Source organism: Somniosus microcephalus, chromosome 16 (genome assembly GCF_052327205.1).
Source record: "Somniosus microcephalus isolate GS21.2 chromosome 16, FLI_Smic_1.0, whole genome shotgun sequence".
Classification (NCBI taxonomy): domain Eukaryota; kingdom Metazoa; phylum Chordata; class Chondrichthyes; order Squaliformes; family Somniosidae; genus Somniosus; species Somniosus microcephalus.
The window spans coordinates 104,793,235-104,813,607 of NC_141002.1; the positions used below are offsets into that span (position 1 = coordinate 104,793,235).

The window sequence follows — 20,373 nt, forward strand, 5'->3', positions numbered from 1 at the left end:
TCAAAAGCAATGGTCTGATTTAAAAAGTCATAGAAATTTTGGGGGGTGTTTAAGCGCCCTGATCGCCCCGTCACTGTTTTCCAAGTCTGTGCTGTCAGTGGGACATTTCTCCATTGGGGATGGGGACCCTCACCATCGGCAGTGTGGCTTCGTAAGACTATCCCTTTAGTTAAACGACCCTCTACTAGTAGATATTCCTCTAAAGGGCATCGTATTCATTGAATTGTCTCAGTGGCTGCACAGAAGGAGGCCATTCGGACCATCGAACCGTTGCTCGCTCTTGGATTGGAGACTGTCCTGAGATGATGTAATATATTTGGTTTTGTTTGTTAAAATCGTGCATTGTTTTTCCTTTTGAAGATTTAATAAGTAATTTTCATCGTAGAACCAGCCTTCAAAGTTTAAGTTAATGCTGCTGAATAAATTAAGTGTCTCGGGATTGTGGAAAGCACGTTAAAAGCCCCGTGCCATCTGACAGCAGTTTGGATTGCATGTTCAGAAGAGATTAGGACAGTGTGTTAATCGTAACCTAGCCTGTGTTCCACCACCCAGAGCTGGTCAGAGCTTCAGTGTGTAATACGAGGCTCACAACACCACACGATTCACCCCAACAGTATCAACACCCTGCCATTACAGCATCCCATTCGCCCGATTTGTAAAGTTTCCACAAAGATCAGACAACAATGGGCCTTTGTGGTCTGGTTTCCCGAAATAAAGTGTACGTGGTCTGCACTGTTAGGGAGCGGAGTGAAACTTTACAGATCTCTGTCCCTAATTGGACTTGGGGTTTTGATCCGGTTTTTGGCCTTTTCCAGAGGTCTACACGGTCTCCAGGGGGGGGAAGGAGCCTTGAGCTGATCACAACTGTATGGGACAGGCTGGATGGACGAGCTGGTCTTTTCTGGCCGACATTTATCGAGTGTTATCGTTTCCCGCCTTTATTTTTGTTGTGTTTAGTCCAAAAATGAAAGCAGTTTTGGCGAGCAATGCGTTGAGTTGTCAGGGGAAGAAGGATTTCCCCATTGTACCGCGCACTCGCTGTGGGCGAGACTCGCCAATTCACACAGCAGTTTTGGAGCGAGGATAACTTTCTCAGTAACTGGCTTCAGTTGAACTGAACCCAAGACACTATGTGCTTTTAGTCTGACCTTGCACAACAAAATGGCAGGTCGCCAAATTAAGAAGACAGAAGACTTACTCATGGCTCTGGAAATCCAAGCGAGCTTTTTCTCAGAAAGGGTTGTGAAATAAGGCTTGATGAGGTCTTCCACTGTTACAGCAGCGAGTGCATTAATGCTGGAGGACACCGTGCTGCAGCGGGAGAAGGTAAAAGGCACCATTGTTACATGACATTCACAGCCACTCCTTCACCAAACAAACTTTGATTCATATACGTATTAAGCGGAGTATAAACTAAACCAATGTATCATGTCGAGAACAAGCCAGGAATTTGCACAGTTCAACTTGACAAGAGTTCCAGCACTGGTGCACAATTCAAAATGACACTCAATCAAATCAAACTTTACCTTTAAGTGTCAGTTGCTCTGTTCCACTGTCCCAACCTACCTTAATGTCCCACTATACGCACAAGCCACGAAGAGACCCGGCAGCCCTGGGTAGCCTCTCAAAATGTCCACCGCCATGTAGGGCATTAGCTAAAGAACACAATCAACAGGTCGCATGAGCCAATTATTCAGGTAACTAGACAGGGTATAGATTATAGATAACATACAGGTACATATATAGGTAATATACTACCGATAATATGTGTAATATGCTGCAGATATATTATATATCCATCTTTCTGATGAGACATTAAACCGAGGCCCCATCTGCTCTCTCAGGTGGATATAAAAGACCCCACAGCACTATTCAAAGAGGAGCAGGGGAGTTATCCTTGGTGTCCTGGGCCAATATTTATCCCTCAACCAGCCTCACTAAAAAATATTATCTGGCCATTATCACATTTCTGTTTGTCGGAGCTTGCTGTGCGCAAATTGGCTGCTGTGTTCCCTACATTACAACAGTGACTACACTTCAAAAGTACTTCATTGGCTGTAAAGCGCTTTGGGATGTCCTGAAGTGGTGAAAGGCGCTATAGAAATGCAAGTCTTTCTTTACGTAATATACTATAGGCAGTATGGGTCATTTACTACAGGTAATATGCAGGTATATGCAGGTGTGTATATAGATAGGTAGGTAATCTGCAGGTATTTATGGAGATAATACACTACAGATAATACATATGTTAATATACCACAGATTATATACAGTTAATATCAACATTGTTTCTGAAAAATGGGATCTGCTTTCGAGGATAGGGAACTGGAGTCGAGGTACAGATCAGCTATGGTCTAATTGAATGGTGGAACAGGCTCGAGGGGCCATGGGATGGTACTACTGTATTAAGCTTCTAATCATGATTTGGAGGAGGAGGCTGTGTGCTGATACAGTATATATTAGTAATAAACATAACACTATCACACTGCATCCTTAATCCTTATATCTGGCTTTCTATCAGATACGTGTAATATGTAATATGTTTTTCTAAAACTAAAATCGGGTTGAAAATGGGGTTACGTATTATTGGATGTAGATGACTGCAGCCCATTTGGCACACACGGCACTATGGGCAGGAATCAGAAACAGGAGTTGGCCATTCGGCCCCTCGAGCCTGCTCCGCCATTCAATAAGTGACCCATGGTGCCAGAAGTGTGTGTCCCACAAGGATCATGAAAGCCACATTTGCCGCCCCTCACACTGAGGCTGATGCACCTGAGAAATACCAATTCACTCGGTGCCCGTTACAAACTCCGTCGCGACGAAAGGCTACGGGAAAATTTTGAATTTTTTTTGGGATTGCTTTGACCTTCCGTCAGTGCCACTGCCCTCACCTGCTGTTGCAAGGCTGCACCTCAGTTGCTCTCGTCCCATTCTCCTCCTCCTCACCCCCCAAAAAAATCTCCTGCAGTCTTTAATGCGCCGACGGCCCTTTATGTGCTGCTGCTGCTGGAAGTCTCACCCCGTGACCTCTGTGTTCTCTCAGCGCATCAAGAGCAATGTGCTGGGAGCAAAATTCAAATATTTATATGGGCGGCCCTCATATCATCGAGTGACAAACCCCAACCCAGGCAACTGGGGCACCCTTGGTTGAGATCGAGACCGTCATTTTCCGTTTCTGTGCGCTGCTGGGGAGACAGATCCGTAAATTCCGCATCCCCAGCCCATGATTTTCCGACCATTAAAGTTATTGGTGGAAAATCCCAGCCCGGTAATCGAATCTGTGGCCTTTTGCTCTGGTTAGTGCTACCAACGGGGGGGGGGGCCTTTGCTCACTGGAACCCGGAATCCACCAGGATAATTTCAAAGAAAATTAAAGCTCACAAATGATATTTTGAACACAAAAAAACACACTTTGTGTCAAAAACTCAGATCCGAAGAGACTAGTTAAAGAGGAACGTTAATGAGAGGGGAGATTATCTTCGATATCACAGACTCAAGGAAAGAATAGTAGCGCATATTTTCTAATAAACATTGAACAATGCTCAGTAGCTCGTCCTGTGCACTCCTTTAATGCCACCGTTCATCTTTTTACACGTTACGTGTTTGTTCAGGAACAGCTCAGAAACACGACTCCAATCTGTTCTTTTCAGTTTCAAATGGGGATGTGTTCCAGTTAAAGAAATAACGAACTTGTATTTCTACAGAGCTTTTCACCACCTCAGGACGTCCCAAAACATCTTACAGCCAATGAAGTATTTTTTGAAGTGTCGTCACTGTTGTAATGTGGGAAACGCGGCAGACAATTTGTGCACAGCAAGCTCCCACAAACAGCAATGAGCTAAATGGGAACACAGGAACTGCTAGATGAAAAATGTCCATCGATTTTGTAAAGTCTGTGGGTTATATGGTGAATTAATACACAGACTACAAGAGTAACTTTAACAGGACTTTACTATTCGAAGTTCAGGGCGAATCTGCCCAATAAATCCTTACACAGCACTTATATACCGGTGTGGTCACTCCCGGTATTACAGTATACAGCAGCCAAGATAAAGTAGTGCAACACCTAAAATAGTTCTCTTAAAGGTGGACGGTTACATACAATAGTTCTCTTAAAGGTAGAATGGTTACATACACTACAATCCTCCCTTTTTAGCTTACAACATACTTATTCCCCATTAAACATAACATATATCCAACTTCATGTAAAAACAGTTCACAGATGTAGTCTCTGCGGAAACAGTTCACAGATTCAGTCTCTGCGGGAAACAGTTCACAGATTCAGTCTCTGCGGAAAACAGTTCACAGATTCAGTCTCGGTGTAGTCGGTTCACGTTGCTGGAGTGACTCATCCAATAGTCCTTCACTGGACTTAACAGCTTGAACTTCCGTCACTTCTGAACCAGCATTGTTGACTTCTAAAAGCTTGAGTACCTTGGGAAGTTTTTCTACTTCCAAACTGATTTGGCTCCGTACGGAGAGACCACGTGCGTGACCTGGTAGAGGTGATAATGGTTCAGATGGTCATCATCTTCTGCTTCATCTTTTCCTTTTCTGCTTCTTGGAGACTCTCTGGGCTCCACTGTCAGCTGCCAGCTGCATGCACCGTTCCTCCTTCTCGTCCTCCTTTTTCCGTAGTAGCGCCACCATCTCCCGATGTTCCTTAGACTTTAGGTGATTCTTCATGGTTTCTGCACTTTGGGAGTTTTCATCACAAGCTGGGCAGAGCAGGTCATCGTAATATTCGGTGTCGTCCAACAGGTCATGGTAATATTCGGTGTCGTCCTGAGCTAGGCCAGCGAGAGGGTCTTCTATTTCCTCCATACCCAGCTGGACGTTAGCCAGCTTTTGTTCCAAATCCAGACATCTTTCCTGAAGAGACTTCTTCATGCGTTCAGTTTCATCCAGCTTTTTCTGGGCTTCCTGCAAGTCTTTTACTACTGACCTCATTCGTGATTTCAATACTTCAACTTCATTGGGAGATTGATTGATTGTATTATTCAATCCCTCTACTGGAGCAGCTGTTTCAGCATTCTGTTGTTCAACATTGACGTGAATCAGCGTACTTTTGGCATCCAAGGTTTGCTCTGCTGCCATCTTCTCAGTCTGTGTTGCAACCTCAGCTATTCCAATAACTTTTGGGAGCTCCAAACCCCCCTCCTTTGAAGATTTAGACTCATGTCCAAATTGTTCCCATTTCAGAGTCTTGTCCCTCAGCATATGAAGGAGTTGGCTGACCGTTGACTCTTCTGACCTCATCCGTTTCCCAGTAGCTGCAGGGCTGTTTATAACCTTGCCCTGGGGCTCCTTTGCTGTTTCTACTTCGCCATCATCCGCAGCCTCCACCATTCGAATTTCCACAAATGAATCGTCCGGTGATGCTGCACCCAACTTCAGTAGGAGCTCGGAATTCATGGTGACCAACTCAGCCTTTTCTGCCTGCAATCTGCTAACAAGCGCCTTCAGTTGCTGAACATCTTGCTCCACCAGATTAGAGCACGCACCTTCAGAAACCGAATCAGCTTTGATTCGTTTGGCCTCCTTGCGCAGACGGTTTGTGTGCTCCTGCTCCCTTTTCTCCCTCAGCTGTTTCTGTTGTCTTTCCAGATTCTCCCACTCTGTGTCAAAGAACGTTTTCATTGCTTTTATCTCTTGCTCGAGACGGCAACTCAATTGTTCTAATTGCTGTTGTAATTTGAAATGGAGTTGAGTTCGAGCCCGGTGTTCCTCAGACTTGTGCATGTCTGTAAACTGGACAGACTCAGAATTCTCCGCCAAACTATGTTGTTGTTGTTCAGTGGAATTCTGTTCTGAAACTTTGTTCTCCTTTGAAGCATCAGTATTTATGCACTCCTTCGTTTTTCCAACCTTAGTCAGCAAGTCCATTTTAGACTTGTCTTTTGCACCTGGGCTGGTCTTGTCGTCATCCGTTTCAGAGTCTGAGCTGATTGTCGTCACCGAGTACTCACTCGTTATTGCTTTTAGGTAGTGCCATTCCATGTTTATTTCCCTGATCCACTCCCGTCCCAGAAGTGGTGGACCTCCCTCAGGTAGTACATATAAGTCCATTCCTTGGTGTTCTTTGCCCCTGTCTCTCACCTTGACTTGTATCTTTCCCATGGGGTATACTTTATGCCCCGTGTATGTCTGCAATACGATCTTGGTATCTCTCAAGGGTATATGTGAGAATAGCCGGTTGTAATCCCTTCGATTTATGACTGATAGGGCTGATCCTGTGTCCAATTCCATTTTCACTTGGACTCCGGCTACTTTTAGTGTGCCCCAGATAGTTTGTAGGTCAGCTTCCTTACTCACATTGTAAATTCTCAGACTACCCAGTTCCTGGCCGTTCGGGTCTGAATCCGAATTCTGTTCATCTGAACTCTTCTCAGCCACCTTGTGTACCTTGCTGTACTTTTCCTGCGGTGACTTTTTTCTGTTGTTGGTCTTCTTTCCTGACCGGCATACTTTAGCTATGTGGCCAAGCTTGCCACATTTTCTACATTCCTGGTTTTTAAACCAGCATTGGTTCTGGTCGTGTGTTGTCTTCCCACAACGATAACATTTTGTTGTACCCGAAGTCATTTGATCCACGCTGAGTACCGCTGCCTTCAGCTGCATTTCCGCAGTGCCTCTCGTGGCTGCTTCGTGTGATGCTGCAATAAGGACAGCCTTGTCAAGTGTAAGATCGTTCTCTTCGAGCAGTCGCTTTTGTGTTCCTTCCTTCGACAACCCGCACACGAACTTGTCTCTCAATGCCTCTGTCAGATTTTCCCCAAACTGGCAGTATTTCGCTAGTCTACGCAGTTCGACCAAGTATTCCGCGTTGCTTTCCTCTTTCCGTTGCGTTCTCGCATAAAATTTGAATCGTTCCGCCAACATCAGCGGTGTGGGGTTCAAATGATCCTTCAGGACAGCAACAATATCAGCGAAAGTCTGATCCGCCGGTTTAGCTGGTGATAGAAGATGCTTCAATAGCCCGTATGTCTTTGCCCCCATTGCGTTTAATAAGGTGAGAGCTTTATCATCATCTGCTATTTTATTGGCCTCACAATATATCTCGATGCGTTCTACGTACGTGGCCCAATCTTCCACCTCGGAATCGAAGTTGTTGATGTTACCATGCTTAGGCATCTTCACTATCTTTTTGAGAAACCACAACGAATTTGTTCGTTACTTTTTTTTTTCCAAAAATGGCGGTTTCCCGCGCTTGTCTTCTTCCCCGCCCACTTTCAAAATGGCGGTTTCCCGCTTCTGTCTTCTTCCCCGCCTACTGGCGGCTTCCCGCGTTTCTTCCCCTGGCGGGAGGGGTAAGCTTTCCTTCGGGCGACGACCGCTGGCTTTCGGAGTTCGCAGCCTGCGCGCCGGCTTCAGTGCGTTCCTTGTTCCCTTTTCTCGGCCGACAACCAGCGCTGGGGACAACCCGTTGGCGGCGAACAGTTCCAGCCGCTGGGCGGAATCTCGCTCGGTCTCCCTTGCTCGGTCCCGTTCCCCCTTCACTCGGGCTCTGTCTCTCCCTCAGCGGCTTCCAATCGCGCCTCCCAGTCAACTCGCAGTCCGGTCCTTTCCTCCCCCGGCTGCGGCTGAGTTCTCCGCGGTTTTATTTATTTTTCTATCTTCCCGCGCCTTACGATCCCGGTCGCAGCGCCTCGTGGCCTCGGTAGCTGCCCGGCCTTTTTCGCCGGTCGCGGTCTAGCTGTCTCACGACGCTGTTGCGTCTCCCAGCCCGCTTGTAGCCCGGTCTCTCACACCGGCTGCGTTCCCGCTTGTACCGCGGCTTCCGTGCCCTACGCTGCCCCAGTCTCAGCGCCTCTGGGCCCGACTTCTGTCCGGCTCCTTTCCCCCGACCGTGGTCGAGTTCACCGCCCTTATCCTCCGTTTCTTTTTATTTTCCCCCTACTCACAGTCAACGTGGCCGACTTGCTTCTCTTGGCTAATCGGCTCACTCACCGCCGTGGCAGAAGGGACAATAACAGCCTGTTGCTGATGGAAGGCTTCGTGTCTGAATCCTTCCTTCTTCCTTGCTCTGCAGACTCGAGTCTTCTCTCAGCCGAACGACGAGGGCGGGTGCCTCTTCTCGACGCTCGTTAACTGCTTCGGGTGTGTCGCTGCCGCAGGGTAAGATCGAACCCGTCGCCACTGTAAAGTCTGTGGGTTATATGGTGAATTAATACACAGACTACAAGAGTAACTTTAACAGGACTTTACTATTCGAAGGTCAGGGCGAATCTGCCCAATAAATCCTTACACAGCACTTATATACCGGTGTGGTCACTCCCGGTATTACAGTATACAGCAGCCAAGATAAAGTAGTGCAACACCTAAAATAGTTCTCTTAAAGGTGGACGGTTACATACAATAGTTCTCTTAAAGGTAGAACGGTTACATACACTACAGATTTCACCTTGTACCACCCTGGTAGTCCAATGATACAATGATAATGGAGAGCTTGACTTAAGAGAACAATCAACCTTTATATCTTTATCAATTAGTCTACTACAGACTAATTGATAAAGGACCAGACAATCTGTTTTTGTGATTGAGGGATAAATATTGGCTCAGGACACGGGGGAGATCGCCCCTGTTCTTCTTGAAATAGTGCCATGGGATCTTTTACATCCACCTGAGAGAGCCGACGGGGCCTCGGTTTAACATTTCATCCGAGAGACGGCACCTCTGACAGTGCAGCATTCCCTCGCTGAAATATCAGCCTAGATTATGTATTCGTCTCGACAGTGTGGTTTGAAACCAGAACCTCTGACTCAGAGGTGGGAACGCTATCAACTAAGCCACAGCTGACACCTTATAGCGTAGTTACATTACAATGCAGTTTCCTGACAAACTTTACTCGACCAGTCCATTACTGATCTTTCTGTACATTGTAATGTACCTGATCTGGGGCTTCCACCTTCCCAGAAGTCCATGGATCGCATTCATGATAGAGAGAGTACATTGACAATCCTGACAGTACTGTGCACACAAGGATGACCCACAGTCCAATGAGGTTCACGTAAAGGGCTCTGAAACAGGGCAAAATAAAGTTTTAAATATTAACTGGCTGAAAGATCCAACTTGTGTTTTGCATTCTCTCATCACAACTGGCAAAAATATCAGCTGTGGGTTGTTCTGATTGCAGTAAAATTCACCATTCACTGCCAGAGGGGTTTAGTGCCCTTTGCCCGCCATATCACTAGTGCAGTGAGTGCTGACTCCTTGCACACCTTCAATAGAGAGCTAGACCAATTCATGGCTGCTTTCAGTACGTTAGGATGTCTCAAAGTGCTTTACAGCCAATGAAGTACTTTTTAAAGTGTAGTCACTGTTGTAATGTAGGAAATGTAGCAGCCAATTTGCACACAGCAAGCTCCCACAAACAGCAATCTGACAATGACCAGATCATCTGTTTTAGTGATGTTGGTTGAGGGATAAATATTGGTCAGGGCACCGGGGAGAACTCCCCTGCTCTCCTTCGAATAGTGCCGTGCGATCTTTTACATACATCTGAGAGGGCAAATGGGACCTCGGTTTAACGTCTCATCAGAAAGACGGCACCTCCGACAGTGCAGCGCTCCCTCAGTACTGCCCCTCCGACAGTGCAGAGCTCCCTCAGTACTGCCCCTCCGACAGTGCAGCGCTCCCTCAGTACTGCCCTTCCGACAGTGCAGAGCTCCCTCAGTACTGCCCTTCCGACAGTGCAGCGCTCCCTCAGTACTGCCCCTCCGACAGTGCAGCGCTCCCTCAGCACTGCCCCTCCGACAGTGCAGCGCTCCCTCAGTACTGCCCGTCCGACAGTGCGGCGCTCCCTCAGCACTGCACTGGGAATGTCAAGAATTAAAAGGCAGCAATAGTTTGGAGTTATATGAAATAGGTACACCTGGAAATGCCATGGGGATTGAACTCAATCACCCGCCATTAGGTAGATCAGCAGAATCATCCCTGCTCCTCTTCAAACTCACACCTTATAACACTGATAATCTCAATTCAGAATCTTAAACGTCCGATACAGGAATGGATATTATTTTTTAGACTTTGCGTTCCTGTTCTTCCAACTTTTTAGCAGGTCAACTAATAAATGATTTAATAGCCCGATTTCAACAAAATCATCAACTTCCATTTATATAGCGCCTTTAATGTAGTAAAACATCCCAAGGCGCTTCACAGGAGTCATTATCAGACAAAATTTGACACCAAGCCACACAAGGGGCTATTAGGACAGGAAGAGGTCGGTTTTAAGGAGAGTCTTCAAGGAGGAAAAAGAGAGGTAGCGAGGCGGAGAGGTTTAGGCAGGGACTTCCAGAGCTTAGGACCCAGGCAGCAGAAGGCTCGGCCACCAATGGTGGAGCGATTAAAATCAGGGATGCTCAAGAGGTCAGAATTGGAGGAATGCAGAGATTTCAGAGAGTAGAAGGGCTGGAGAAGCTTACAGAGATAGGGAGGGGTGAGGCCATGGAGGGATTAGAAAACAAGGATGAGAATTTTATAATTGCAGCGTTGCCAGATTTCAATTAATTTCAAGATTAAAATTTCCAACTAATACTCACACTTTGGCTTGAGATCTTGTCTTGCAAGAGATGTACCTCTGAACCTGTGCTTGATTGACTCCATAGACTCCAGTCCAGGTGAAAGTGCCTCCTATTACGAGTGTCCAAAAGGTGTGTCGATGGAGTGGGTTGGGGTCAAAGCTGGACACAGAGGTTGGTCATTAAATTACAAAGCATGTTGGTAAAAGATACAGTCACTTGAAAAGTTTGCAAAACTTACTTCCAGAAGTTTAGTCTTCCCCCGTTATAAGCAGTATTCAGCACGTTAGTGATGCCCCCTTCCAGTATCATGGCTCGGACAATGACAGCCACAAGCCCAGTCACCATGATTACAATCTGAAACACATCTGTCCACACAACAGCCTTGAGACCTCCCTAGAACAAAGAAGAGCAACAGTGTCAAATACAAGGATTAGATGGCAGCCTTGGCTCAGCAGGTAGCTCCCTCATCTCCGTGTCCGAAGGTTGTGGGTTCAAGTCCCACATCAGTGACTTGAACACGTAAGCTAGGCTGACACTCCAGTGCAGTACCGAGGGAGTGCTGCACTGTCGGAGGGGCAGTACTGAGGGAGCGCCGCACTGTCGGAGGGGCAGTACTGAGGGAGCGCCGCACTGTTGGAGGAGCAGTACTGAGGGAGCACCGCACTGTTGGAGGGGCAGTACTGAGGGAGCACCGCACTGTCGGAGGGGCAGTACTGAGGGAGCGCCGCACTGTCGGAGGGGCAGTACTGAGGGAGCGCCGCACTGTCGGAGGGGTAATACTGAGGAAGCACCGCACTGTCGGAGCGGCAGTACTGAGGGAGCGCCGCACTGTCAGAGGGGCACTACTGAGGGAGCGCCGCACTGTCAGAGGGGCACTACTGAGGGAGCACCGCACTGTCGGAGGGGCAGTACTGAGGGAGCGCCGCACTCTCGGAGGGGCAGTACTGAGGGAGCACCGAACTGTCGGAGGTGCCGTCTTTCAGATGAGATAAACCGAGGCCCCGTCTGCTCTCTCGTGGATGTAAAAGATCCTCTGGCACTATTTCAAAGAAGAGCAGGGGAGTTATCCCCGGTGTCCTGGGACAATATTTATCCCTCAATCAACAGCAATAAAATCCTTATCACATTGCTGTTTGTTGGGGCTTACTGGGCACAAATTGGCTGCAAATTGGTTACAACAGTGACTACACTTTATAAAAGTACTTCATTGACTGTAAAACACTTCGGGGGAAAAATTCGGTCGCGCCCCCTTTGGGGCGCTAACTTCGCTGGGATGCTACTTTTAGTGCCCTGAAAAAGTTAGCACCCCCACGCCGTAAATTGAGTGGTAGCACCCCAAGCAGGAGGTGGGGCTACTGGAAGCGCTGCCCCTCCCTCCTGGGGCGCTACCATTCAATATCGCGGTGCTACTTCCACGCGCATCGGCTCGTAGCGCCGCGGGACTCCCTCCCCCTGATTAAAGGGGAGGGGCCTAGCGCAGCACGCACCGGTGATCCTGCTGGACCATTGGGGAGCGGGCTGCCCTCAAGAGGAGCGCCGGGCTGACCGATCGCGGCCGGCACCCCGCGGGAGGAGGCGAGAGGGGGCGGGGCTGGCAGGCGGCCCAAAAAAATATGGCCGCCCGGCACCTGCCCTAAAATTTGCACCGCCCTGGCCGCAAACACGCCCCCTGACCCTGTCGGACATCGTGTCCGGTGGCAGGTCAGGGAGCACAAGCCAAGTTTGAGGCCGGGGCGCTGCGCACGGTGATGACGTCATTACCGGAGGTACAGCACCGCAGGGCGCTTCTGACTACTGCCACCGCTAATCTCCCGCTGAATTTCACGGGAGGCGTTAGCGGCACTGCGCCCACGCGCTAGGGACTTAGCGCCCCAGGGGGACATTAATGGGGCGCAAACGGGAGGCGCAAAACCCAATCTTTCCCCCTTTGAGACATCCTGAATGTGACCAACTGACCCACGGCTGACACCCAAATACAGAAACAGGCCATTCGGCCCATCACATCTACGCTGGTGTGTTTCTCCACATGAAGACGAATCCCACTCTCCTGCTCACTCCCCGCATATTCTTCTTCTTCAAGCAACTATCTAGTTCTCTTTTAAAATAACTAATGGACTCTGTTTCAGCAAAGCTTTGTGGTTGAGAATTCCACATTCTAACCCTGCTCTGCGTAAAGATATCTTTTTCTCTAACCGTCCCTTTAACTCTTCTTGTGGTTATCTGTAATTTGTGCTGTCTCATTGCCAGACTCACCAACTCAATGATGGCAACTTACCAAGGTGCAGTAGAAGGTGCAGACTATTCCAGTTGAGATTATCGAGCCCCACAGGTTGAAGTTAGTCACTAAAAGCAAGAAATTCAGATATCTGTAAAACATCAGGACAGAAAGTCCCTGGTATTATTGCGGAACTGACAAATGAAGGGACAGAAAAGTAATACAGACCTTGATTTAATGCTAGAGCAGGAGCATAAATAACAATCCCCGTGTATAAAATCTGAAATAAAATGATACATCATTTGTACAATAATGGACTAATTGACACATCCTATTTCAGAAGTTAATTAATGAAAGGAGAGAGAATGTAGAGAAAAAAACAGGGAGAATGAGAGAAAAACAGATATAGAGTAAGAGAAAGGAAAAGAGAGGGAACGAGTGAGCGAGAGAAAGAGAGAGAAGGAGAAAGAAAGAGAGTGAAAGTGAGAGAGAAAGCGGAAGAGGGAGAAAGCGAAAGAGAGAGCGAGAGGAAGAGCGACAGAGCGAAAGAGAAGGAGAGAAAGAGAGAAAGAAAGAAAGAGAGAGAGAAAGAGAGAGACTTTCCGAGGTCAGGCGATGTGTCTGTCACGTTTTGAAATTTTAACCATTTTGCCTTGGAAAATTGGATGATTGACCACATGCCACGCAATACCTAAACTATATATTCAGCAAAATTCAGACTTATTAAAATGTAACCGTGTTTACCAATGCAGATTAAGGTTTAAATGCTACAAAACATACATTAAGATGCTAAATGGAATGCATGTATCAGACCCACGTAAAGGAAACTGCTTCAAAACCAGTTCAAGTTGCGGATATTTTGAATTCAAGGACAGCACTGTGGTGTTATACATTGCTGGGGCAATACACAGTTCCACGGGCTGGGAGGACATGAATGTGCAGCAATTTCCCACATGCACAGTTCCTCGTTATCATTGAGGAGCAAAGAGCTCCAAAAAGGGAACTGGGCATATACCTGAAGGGGAAACATTTGCAGGGCTGGGGGGAAAGAGCGGGGGGCGGGGGAGGAGTGGGACTAATTAGAGAGCTCTTTCAAAGAGCCGGCACAGGCACGATGGGCCGAATGGCCTCCTTCTGTGTCGTAACATTCTATGATTCTAAGAAAGGAGAGCGAATCAGTGAGGGAAGTGAGCCCAAAGCATTAAATTACATCCACTAACAGCTGGAAACGGAGTGACATTGGCCGAAACAAGTAGGGAACCGACCCTTTCACTGAAGAACAGTGCATAACAGAGAAAAATAATTCACAGCCCAACAATTAATACAAGCCTCACATCGAATCGGTAAAGCAAGCCCGACATTGCACAAGTTGCCCAGTGCCAGGGAGAGTGACTGGATTATATTTTAATGTTGTAGATTATTTACTATAGAAATTGCCACTCAGGACAAATGTTCTTCTGATTAGAACATAAGAAATAGGAGCTGGAGTAGGCCATACCTTTATGTGGATAATTTATTATTAGTGCAAAAATAAATTGGATGATGAGAGTTACAAATGATGATTGTGTACTCACTGTTTGAATCATAAACAATATAGTCCCACATAGACGGACCCATCTGTTAAACCGCAACTCCAGGTACTGAAAATCAAAGGTCAGGTTTCGCCGTGAATCCAATTTCTAAAACGACTTTATTTTCAAGAAGCATCTTCATTTTCCTCGGAGCCGCTCCCCACAGTGTGGCAGAACCCCCTCCCCCGGGCTGATTTTAACACTCCCTCCCGACGGGCACAATGAGGGTGGGGGTGATGCGATGGCAGGGGGGGGATTTGTGCCACATTCCTGACACAATTCCGCCCCCCACCGCCACCATTGCCAGCCTTCCCCCACCCTCCGCCCAACCCATCCCAACCGCCCAGCTCCCTCCAACCCCCGTCCCCCTCCAACCCCCGTCCCCCTCCAACCCCCGTCCCCCTCCAACCCTGTCCCCTTCCAACCCCCGTCCCCTTCCAACCCCCGTCCCCCTCCAACCCCCCGTCCCCCTCCAACCCCCGTCCCCCTCCAACCCCCGTCCCCCTCCAAACCCCGTCCCCCTCCAACCACCGTCCCCCTCCAACCACCGTCCCCCTCCAACCACCGTCCCCCTCCAACCACCATCCCCCTCCAACCGCACATCCCCCTCCGCACATCCCCCTCCAACCCCACCCCCCCACCATTGCCATCCTTCCCCCATCCCTCTGCCAACCCATCCCAACCCCCCACCCATCCCCATCCACCCCATCCCCCACCCCCTCCTCAAACAACCCCCACAAACAAAGATTTTTTTTAAACCACAATTTTTTAACACCCCGATGATTTTCCTCCCTGGGGTTGCTCGCTGCCATGTCTGGGAGATTAATGTTTGATTCCTGGAGACTCCAGGGCAGTTCTGGAGGGTTGGTAACCCAAGGACAAGCTGTGGTGCGACTCAGCCTCCCATTGCAGCATGGCGCCCACTGTTTTGTGTGGGCAGCAGACCGGCGGAATGTAGATGAGCCCCAAGACTGAAAATATCCCTGGCCTGGAATTTCTGACAGCAGGCGTGATTCACACTTGCCCCACGCATCTCTGCTCGCCCAAAACCCCGATGTGTCAGTTTGCCTCTCTCCTCCCAGTCAGCAGATTCTGGCTTCAAGCCCCACTCCAGAGACTTGAGCACATAATCCAGGCCGACACTCCCTGTGCCAGTACTGAGGGAGTGCTGCACCGGCGGAGGGGCCACTTATTTGGATGAGACATTAAACCGAGACCCCGTCCATCTTTTCGGCTGGATGTGAGAGATCTTATAGCATTCCTTGTGGCACAGCAGAGAGTTCTTCGTGGACCTGGCTAACAATCCTTCTTCAACCAACACCACCAAAAACAGACTGAGTAGTCTTTCATCTCATCTGTTGTTTCTGGGCTCTGGCTGCGTGCTAATTGGCTGCCGCATTTGCCTACAAAAGTATTTCATTGGCTGTGCAGCAAATTGGGACAAACCCAATGACATGAAAGGCGCTATATAAATTCCTTTTCTTACCATTTTTACTACAACAAGTGATTACCCCTCAAGATCCATCAGTCGTAAAGCAACTTAGGATATCCTGAAGTTGTGATAAGGTGCTGTATCAATGTAAATTTCTTTGTTTATAGAAATGGAAGTTATTTCAGTGGAAAAATGATTTTGTGAAGAGTGAGGGGAAGTATAGCTCACCATCAGAAAATGGGAACTCGCAACTTGGTGACTTACTCGCTGGAAAAATAATGTGACAATGCTGAGAGCCTCTGAGGATCTCAGTGAGCTTTGAGTAAACCATAAAATGGGGAATGTTGTGTGTCTCGATTTTCAGAATGCAGCGGCCTCACAGGAGGGGCTGTGATTGAAGTGAAGCTTCTTGGAATAAAAAGAGTACATTAGACAATAATTAACCAAACAATAGGAAACAAAGGTACGATAGCAAAATACTGCAGATGTTGGAAATCCGAAATAACAACAGAAAATGCTGGAAAAACTCAGCAAGTCAGGCAACATCCGTGGAGAGAAATTTGAGTTGACGTTTCGGGTTTGACCCTTCTTCAAACAAAGGGTTGTGATCAGCACACTGGTGAATAGTGCTGGAACCTGAGAGTCTTTAGTAATGGGAAACATTTAAAATGGTGTTCAACAGAGTGCAGGAACAATATATTCTGCTAAAAGGAAAGAACAAACTAAACACTAATGCAACTCCATGGATGAATAAAGCCATAAGGAAACAATTGAGGGTAAGGAAAGAGGCATACACTAAGTACATAGACAGCAGGGGAGTGCATGATAAGGGAGAAGATGAAGAGATTAAGAGAGAAGTCAAAAAAACAATTAGGAAGGCAAAGAGGAACTATGAAATTAAATTATCAAGGAACATAAAAAATAGTAAAATATTTTACAGGCGCACCAATAAAAAAGGAAGGTCGGGATGGGAATAGGGCCATTAAGGGATGGATAGGACAATACCACAGGTAGCGATAGAGAGATGACAGAAATATTAAATAATTATTTTGCTTCAGTATTTACCAGGGGGATAGAACAAGTGGACATGACATTGGATGATGAGATGAGTAATGAGTGAAGTGCATTTAAAATTAAAAAGGATTTTATTAAATAAACTAATCAAACTCAAAGAGGATAAAACCCCTGGTCCGGATGGATTGCATCCACACATTTTAAAAGAATCTGGGGAAGAGATAGCAGGGGCATTACTACACATATTTAATAATTCGTTAGAAAATGGTGTAGTGCCAGAGGACTGGCGGATAACTAACGTAATACTGATATTTAAGAAGGGGGATAGAACATGTCCAGAGAATTATAGACCAGTCAGCTTAACATCGGTGGTAGGAAAAATAATGGAATCCCTACTAAAGGAGAAAATAGAAGAACATCTAGAAACAAAAAACAAAGTAATGAATAGTCAGCATGGAATTCAAAAGGGAAAGGCTTGTTTGACCAACTTTGTTGAATTGTTTGAAGAGATAACAGAGAGAGTAGATGTAATGCAGTTGATGTAATTTATCTAGATTTTCAAAAGGCCTTTGATAATGTACCCCATAATAGACTGATGAACAAGGTCAGAGAATGCGGAGTCAGTGGACAAGTAGCAGAATGGATTGCTGGCTGGCTTCAAGACAAAGCAGAGAGTGGGAGTAAACGGTAGCTATTCACAGTGGCAGAAGGTGGGTAATGGTGTTCCACAAGGATCAGTGCTGGGACCACTGCTGTTCACAATAGAAACATAGAAGATAGGAGCAGGAGTAGGCCATTCAGCCCCTCGAGCCTGCTCCGCCATTCAATGAGATCATGGCTGATCATCCAAATTCAGTACCCTGTCCCTGCTTTCTCCCCATATCCCTTGATCCCTTTAGCCTTAAGAAATATATCTAACTCCTTCTTGAATATATTTAATGAATTGGCCTCAACTGCCTTCTGTGGTAGAGAATTCCACAGGTTCACCACTCTCTGGGTGAAGAAATACCTCCACATCTCTGTCCTAAAAGGCTTACCCCTTATCTTTAGACTGTGACCCCTGGTTCTGGACTCCCCCGCCATCGGGAACATCCTTCCTGCATCTAGTCTGTCTAGTCCTGTTAGAATTTTATAAGTTTCAATGAGATCCCCTCTCATTCTTCTAAACTCTAGCGAATACAAGCCCAATTGACCCACTCTCTCCTCATACGTCATTCCTGCCATCCCAGGTATCAGTCTGATGAATCTTTGCTGCACTCCCTCCATGGCAAGAACATGCTTCCTCAGATAAGGCGACCAGAACTGCACACAATACTCGAGATGTGGTCTCACCAAGGCCCTGTACAACTGCAGCAAGACATCCTTGTTCCTGTACTCGAATCCTCTCGCTATGAAGGACAACATATCATTTGCCTTCTTAACCACCTGCTGGACCTGCATGCTTACCTTCAGCGACTGGTGCACAAGGACACCCAGGTCTCATTGCACTTCCCCTTCTCCCAATCTATTGCCGTTCAGATAATAATCTGCCTTCCTGTTTTTGCCACCAAAGTAGATAACCTTGCATTTATCCACATTATACTGCATCTGCCATACATCTGCCCAATCACCCAACCTGTCCAAATCATACTGGAGTTTCTCGGCATCCTCCTCACAGCACACATGCCCACCCAGCTTTGTGTCGCCTGCAAACTTGAAGATATTACATCTAGTTCCCTCGTCTAGATCATTAATATATATTGTGAATAGCTGGCGTCCTAGCACCGATCCCTGCGGTACCCCACTAGTCACTGCCTGCCACTCGGAAAAAGACCCGTTTATTCCAACTCTTTGCTTCCTGTCTGCCAACCAGTTCTCTATCCAAGTCAGTACCTTATCTCCAATCCCATGTGCTTTAACTTTACACGCTAATCTCTTATGCGGGACCTTATCGAAAGCCTTCTGAAAGTCCAAATACACCACATCCACTGGTTCTCCCTTATCTATTCTACCAGTTACATCCTCAAAAAATTCCAGTAGATTAGTCAAGCACGATTTACCTTTTGTAAATCCATGTTGACTTTGTCTGATCCTGTCACTGTTTTCCAAGTGTACTGCTATTACATCTTTTATAATGGACTCTAGCATTTTCCCCACTACCGATGTCAGGCTTACCGGTCTATAATTCCCCGTTTTCTCTCTACCACCTTTTTTGAATAGTGGGGTAACATTAGCTACCCTCCAATCCATGGGAACTTTTCCAGAGTCTATAGAATTTTGCAAGATGACCAGCAATGCATCTACTGTTTCTCGGGACACTTCCTTAAGTACCCTAGGGTGTAGATTATTAGGCCCTGGGGATTTATCGGCCTTCAATCCCATCAATTTCCCTAACAACATTTCCCCACAAATACTGATTTCATTCAGTTCCTCCCTCTCATTAGACCCTATGTTCCCCGACATCTCTGGGAGGTTATTTGTGTCCTCCTTTGTGAAGGCAGAACCAAAGTATGTATTTAATTGGTCTGCCATTTCTTTGTTCCCCATTATAAATTCCCCTGATTCTGATTGTAAGGGACCTATGCTTGACTTCACCAATCTTTTTCTCTTCACATATCTATAGAAGCTTTTACAGTCAGTTTTTATGTTCCCTGCAAGCTTACTCACAATTTACATTAACGATTTAGACTTTGGAATCAAAAACACAATTTCTAAATTTGCGGATGACACCAAATTGGGGGGGATAGTCAATACTGAGGAGGACTGCAACAAATTACAGGAGGACATTAATAAACTTGTAGAATGGGCAAATAATTGGCAAATGAAGTTCAATACAGATAAATGTGAGGGATTATATTTTGATAGGAAGAATAGGGAGGTCACATTACTTGGAGGGTGCGAGTCTAGGTGGGGTGGAGGAACAAAGGGGTCTCCGAGTACAAATACACAAATCACTAAAAGTTGCGACACAGGTTAGCAAGGCCATAAAAAAAGCAAACCAAGCATTAGGGTTTATTTCTAGAGGGTTAGAATTGGAAAGTAGGGAAGTTATGCTAAACCTGTATCGAACCTTGGTTAGACCACACTTGGAGTACTGCGTACAGTTCTGGTCGCCATATTATAAAAAGGATATAGAGGCACTGGAGAGGGTGCAGAGCAGATTTACAAGGATGATACCAGAAATGCGAGGGTATACATATCAGGAAAGGTTGAACAGGCTGGGTCTCTTTTCTCTTGAAAAAAAAAAAGGCTGAGGGGTGACCTAATAGAGGTCTTTAAAATTATGAAAAATTTTGATAGAGTAGACACAGAGAGAATGTTTCCACTTGTGGGGAAGAGCAGAACTAGAGGCCATCAATATAAGATAGTCACCAAGAAATCCAATAGGGAATTCAGAAGAAACTTCTTTACCCAGAGAGTGGTGAGAATGTGGAACTCGCTACCACAGGGAGTGGTCGAGGCGAATAGTATCGATGCATTTAAGGGGAGGCTAGACAAGCATATGAGGGAGAAGGGAATAGAGGGTTATGCTGAAGAGTTAGATGAGCGAAGACGGGAGGAGACTCGTGTGGAGCATAAACGCCGGCATGGACTGGTTGGGCCGAATGGCCTTTTCTGTGCCGTATATCCTGTGTA

General features: G+C 46.7%; 1 protein-coding gene across 3 annotated transcripts in view; it reads right to left on the reverse strand.

The window, feature by feature from the left end:
- The window catches only part of LOC147106461 (sodium-coupled monocarboxylate transporter 1-like), a 57,372-nt gene that overhangs the window by 23,153 nt on the left and 13,846 nt on the right, over nt 1–20,373 (reverse strand). For all 3 annotated transcript variants that reach the window (XM_086009663.1, XM_086009664.1, XM_086009665.1), the window contains exons 2-9: nt 14,316–14,381; nt 12,970–13,021; nt 12,802–12,869; nt 10,765–10,919; nt 10,545–10,685; nt 8,894–9,023; nt 1,567–1,655; nt 1,199–1,311 (exon numbers count right to left, since the gene is read on the reverse strand). In XM_086009663.1, the coding sequence (XP_085865789.1) occupies nt 1,199–1,311; nt 1,567–1,655; nt 8,894–9,023; nt 10,545–10,685; nt 10,765–10,919; nt 12,802–12,869; nt 12,970–13,021; nt 14,316–14,381 (814 nt within the window). The remainder of the gene's footprint in view (nt 1–1,198; nt 1,312–1,566; nt 1,656–8,893; nt 9,024–10,544; nt 10,686–10,764; nt 10,920–12,801; nt 12,870–12,969; nt 13,022–14,315; nt 14,382–20,373) is intronic.